The following is a 5,141-nucleotide window of genomic DNA, read 5'->3' as shown; positions in this document are numbered from 1 at the left end:
TGTGCTTTAAGAAATATACTTTGAACAAATGACCTTTAGATGTTTCTATGTCTCTTACGCCAAAAAATGCGTGTCTGGAAATCAAGGGATAGAGGTAACAGTGATATCTCACTTTTCCCGTTTTATAAAGGTAATGAGTAAATGCTCTACCGAAGAAGTAGAAATAGGTTTCAGGAAATAGATAGTTCATTCAGTTATGGTCATGTTAAATGTGGGTTGTTTAAGTGGAGATTTCTAAGAGGCAAGTGGATGTAGAATTTTGGAGTTCCAAAGACAGATCTGGTCAGCAAAATCTGAAGTAATATCGTCGTTTGCTCAATCTTTTTATAGCTATCTTCATATCTTTGTTCCTTAATGTATAGATGGCAGGATTAAAGATAGGGGTGATAGCAAAGTCAACAATGGACACGTATTTATCAAGTGATGATGTGGGGAAAGGCCATACATAAAGAAACATGCATGGAGTGAAAAATAGAACAACCACAGTGATGTGAGCTGACAAAGTGAAAAATGCCTTTGATACATCGCCTGAGGAACATTTCCAGACAGTGACCAAAATGAAGGCATAGGAAAGGATTAGCAGGAAGAAGGTACCCATGATCATGAACCCACTGTTGGCAGCAATAATAAACTCAAATTTGTATCCATCTGTGCAAGCAAGTTTTATGACCCTGGGAAAGTCACAAAAAAAGCTGTCTATTTTATTGGGCTCACAAAAGGTCAAGTTAATAACAAATGAAAACTGAGACATAGCATGGATAAGCCCAGTTACCCAGCCAATAACTACGATTGAAACACATACTTTAGGCCCCATGATGGTCAAGTAGTGAAGAGGCTTACATATGGCTGTGTATCTGTCATATGCCATGGCTATGAGTAACACCATCTCCACTCACCCTAAGATGTGGATGAAGCATATCTGTGTCATACAGCCTTGAAAAGAAATTACTTTGTAATCATTTACAAGGTCTGTGATCATCTTGGGGACTGTGGTAGAGGCAATACCCAAGTCAATTAGTGACAGGTTGGCCAGCAGGAAGTACATGGGAGAATGTAAGTGAGAATCAAGAATAACCAAAAACAAAATGAAGAGGTTTCCCAGGATGATCCCTAAATAGAGCAAGGAGAATGTCAGCGTGAGAAAAACTTCAGCTTCCCAAGAAGTGGAGAGTCCTAGCAACACAAACTCAGAAATCACAGAGTCATTTAGTCCACCCATTGACTGGGACAGAAGAGCTGGTTTTCATATGACCTGTAGATAGGAAATGAGGACGTGTCAGAATCAGTGGCACTAAAAGTTGGTTTTCTATTTATCCTGCTAAGTTGTTCTATGAGTTGCATATAGTGGAATTATAAATCATTAAATTGGAAAGAAGGAAAATAAAATAGAAGGATTACCATCATGAGGAGAATGATTGTATAAAAAGAGAAATAAAATTTTGAATATTTTAGATGGAGGCAAATGGGATTACTTCCCTTCTTACTCTATTATTAGACCTTTTGTTTTTATTCCTCAAGGATTTCTGGACATTTTCTCTGACAACTTAGCTAGGTGTATAATCTCAGGCATTTTCTGTCACCTGGACATCAACATTTTGACACTAACTTGCAAATTCTCTTTAGCTGAGTTGTCTACTTCACTGGCTTAATAGATAGAGGTCATCAGGTCAAAACTGCTTAATACTTTTTTTTTTTACAGTTTATAATGGAAGTCAATTGGATAGATTCAGATTACTCATAATGTGTTTCTGATGACACATTATTATCATTGGTGCACACATAGATCTTTATATCCAATAAAATATTGTATACCAGAGATCAAATGCCTGTTAATGAGTATAAAATGTTATCTAAAGAAGTATGATTTTAATAGATAACATATATTAAGTGCTGCTCTCATGTAAGACATTGCACTAAGAACACTGTCTTTTTTTAAACTTCACAAAAATTCTGAGATATATACTGTTTTATTAGATTCATTTTACAAATGAAACTAAGTCTCAGAATTATCAGTGTCAGAGTCAGGACTTGTATCCAGAAATGTCAAACACTATAGTCTGTGCTCCTAACCAGATCTCTATACTTTTTAAGGCCACTTCCTTCAATATTCCACCCTGAATATTCCCCAGAGATCCATCAATTAAACTTTATTCAACTCTTTACTCCCCTTGAACTATTAGCATAGTAGCTCTCTTTTAAAAATATCAAATCTTTGAATCCTGTGTTCCTTAATAATTACTCATTTCTCTCTCCAAGCTTCATTGACAAAGTTACGCTCACTTTTCATTCAGTTGGTAAGTCAAAACAGTTCCTTTTTTAATAGGAAGAAACTCTGGATTCTGAATACCTAACATGATAATCACTTTTCAGTCATTTATTTTCCTTGATCTTGCTGCACGATTTGATGCTGTTCATCATTCCCTTTTTTGTCTCTAACTCCCGATGCACTTTGCTTTTTGGCCTTTCTCTTTTCCTTTTCTTACCAACAGAAGTACCGTTTGTTCAGGCAGTGGGCTGAAATCTCACAATTTTTTGAGAAAGTAGCCCCATCTCTGCCCAATGGCATGACACGTGATTTTTCTAAACTAGTTACTGTAATCCCATGTCCTTGACAATGGATTGGTTTAAGATGGCGCATCTGACCCGAAACTGTTTAATGTGAAATAAACCAATGTTGACTGTGGAGAGGTCTCCTTCGCAAATAAAAAGAAAAAGTTTCATGTGGAGAAAGATCCTTTTCCTGGTCCCTTTTTTTCTGCATTTAATGATAATGTTCTGCCTAATGATGTAGCAATTATAAGATCCCAAAACCTATATATTAAGAATAATAAAGTGAAAAGTTATCAAGGACGTAGAACCCAAAGGACATGTTGAACCACAGCAATGGTTTTCCTGTTGATATCTTGTCATGTGAGAAAAATAAGCTATATATTTGCTGAAGCCATTGCAAATCAGGCTTTCTGTTACCTACAGCTGGATGCAATCCTAGCATTTCTGTGACAGCAGTCCTCTAATTATTCTCCTATATTTCTGTCTTCTTTATCTCTTTCACTTACACAGGATTACTTTTTTTCTGCTCATCTTTAATTTTTGATGTGATTAAGGCTTTGTCCAAAGTATTTTTTAATTCAATACCAGTTTGCTAATTCTAAGGTGCCATGGTGGCACAGTGGTTAAGCACTCAGCTGCTAACCAAAAGGTCAGTGATTTGAACTCACCAGCTGCTCTGTGGGAGAAAGATGAGGCAGTCAGCTTCTGTAAGGATTACAGCCTTGGAAACCCTATGGGGCAGCTCTGCTCTGTCCTGTTGGTTTGCTATGAGTTGGAATTGACTCAATGGCATCAGGTTTTTGGCTTTTACTAATTTTAACTAGTACCTAGATGTTGGGAACCCCTGGTGATACAGTGGTTAAGAGTTCAGCTGCTAACCAAAAGGCTGGTGTTCGAATCTACCAGGTGCCCCTTGGAAACCATATGGGGCAGTTCTACTCTGTCCTGTAGGGTCACTTTGAGTTGGAATCGATTTGACAGCAATGGGTTTGTGTTTTTTTGGTTAGATGTTGATGACTTCTAAATCTGTAGCTTTATCTTTGGACTCCGTAGTAAAATATACAAAACTGTAAGTGGTATACACAAATGTAAGTCCCACTTTTAACTTCAAGTTAATACTTCAAACTGAATTTATAATCTTATAAAATACTCAAATGATTTTGTAAATGTCATTACCACTCTCCCAAATGCCCAGTATAGACACCTATGTGTAGCATTCTTGCCCTTTCTTTACCTTCCATCTCCCCATAAGCACAATTTTCACTCTCAAATATTTTCTCAATCCATTTTCCTCCTCTTAATTTCCATTGTCATTTTCTTGCTTCCAGTCTACATATTTTCTCATCTTTATAATAGAAAAGGCTCCTGAATTATCTGTCTCCAATCATAGAAAAGTTCAGCCCATTCTGTACTTCAAGATGTGTCTATACAAAGATCAAATATGTTCATGCAACTCTCAACTTAAAGCCTTTGGTGGTTCTATCAAGAGAAAATTCTTGAAAACTTACAGTACATTACATATGACTGTGAGAGGAGGAGGTCAGCTATATTAGATTTCAGATGAATTTCCATAAAACTTTCAAGGAATGGATGTACTGAGCAGTTATTGGATAAATTTCAACATCCATTCATAATAAAAACTCAGTAATACAAGAAGGATTAAAAACATTTTTAACATGATGTTTGTAATAGAGTTTTTAAACCAAAAGTCAGTATCAGATTACAGATGTAACATTAAAATCAAGAATACAAAAAAGAAATCCTGCTAACGCTATAATACATGAATGAACTATAAATTAGAGAAGAGGAAATAAAGCAATAATATTGAAGAAAAGGTAGCAAAACTATGGTAATTTACAAATCATACAAATTTCTACTGGAAAACTTAATGGAAATTATTAAATCTAATATGAGCATTTTAACAGATATAATAAACTCAGTAGTAATCTTTTAAATGTGATAAATACATATTTCATTTATAAATGAAGTTAATATTAAAAGATGTGTGTTATCTACTGAAAATAATCTTTTCTTACATATTTGTTGTCCTGGATAAAAAGGAAGATCAAACCATGCTAACAGAAAAATAATAGAATCAAAACTATAAAAATATAAATTCTCACTGAACTACTCTATGTAATAACTGCAGTGCTCATGAAAAGTCTAGTGGAATTATTTTGGAACATTACAAAGTGGACTAAAAGTCCATTTCAATAACTAGGGAAATTTTGAAAAGTAAATGCCATACAATGAGAGTTAGGAGAGCCAGGGGATGCTTTCTATAAAATATATTAGAATATGTCATAAACCTAGGATAATTAAAAAATGACTGATTTGACTAAAATTGAACAAATAAATGGAACAAAACAATCAAAATTTAATTATATACATATTAGATAATTTGTTGTATGATAAAGAAGGCATTACAATTATGTAGGAAATAGAATTATTCAACAAATTTATAGTATTCCACAGTTGTTAAACATGTAGCTCAACATTAACAACATAAAGTTGTAAATATCCTACCATACATCTTACAGCAAAATAAACTCTGGATGATTTGAAGGTAAATGTAAAAGTAAAATTATAAA

The 5,141-nt window shown here is 34.4% G+C and overlaps 1 protein-coding gene across 1 annotated transcript; it reads right to left on the bottom strand.

Moving 5' to 3' along the window:
• Window positions 1–283: 283 nt before the first annotated feature.
• LOC101355416 (olfactory receptor 4F21-like) lies at window positions 284–1,225 on the bottom strand. The gene is given in 1 exon segment (XM_012559891.2): window positions 284–1,225. A coding segment is annotated over 1 exon segment (936 nt). The 5' UTR covers window positions 1,220–1,225.
• Between the last annotated feature and the right edge of the window lie 3,916 nt (window positions 1,226–5,141).

Source organism: Trichechus manatus, unplaced genomic scaffold (genome assembly GCF_000243295.1).
Source record: "Trichechus manatus latirostris isolate Lorelei unplaced genomic scaffold, TriManLat1.0 scaffold00364, whole genome shotgun sequence".
Classification (NCBI taxonomy): domain Eukaryota; kingdom Metazoa; phylum Chordata; class Mammalia; order Sirenia; family Trichechidae; genus Trichechus; species Trichechus manatus.
The sequence above is the reverse complement of the archived record's forward strand: the minus strand, read 5'-3'. Positions and strand labels throughout refer to the sequence as shown.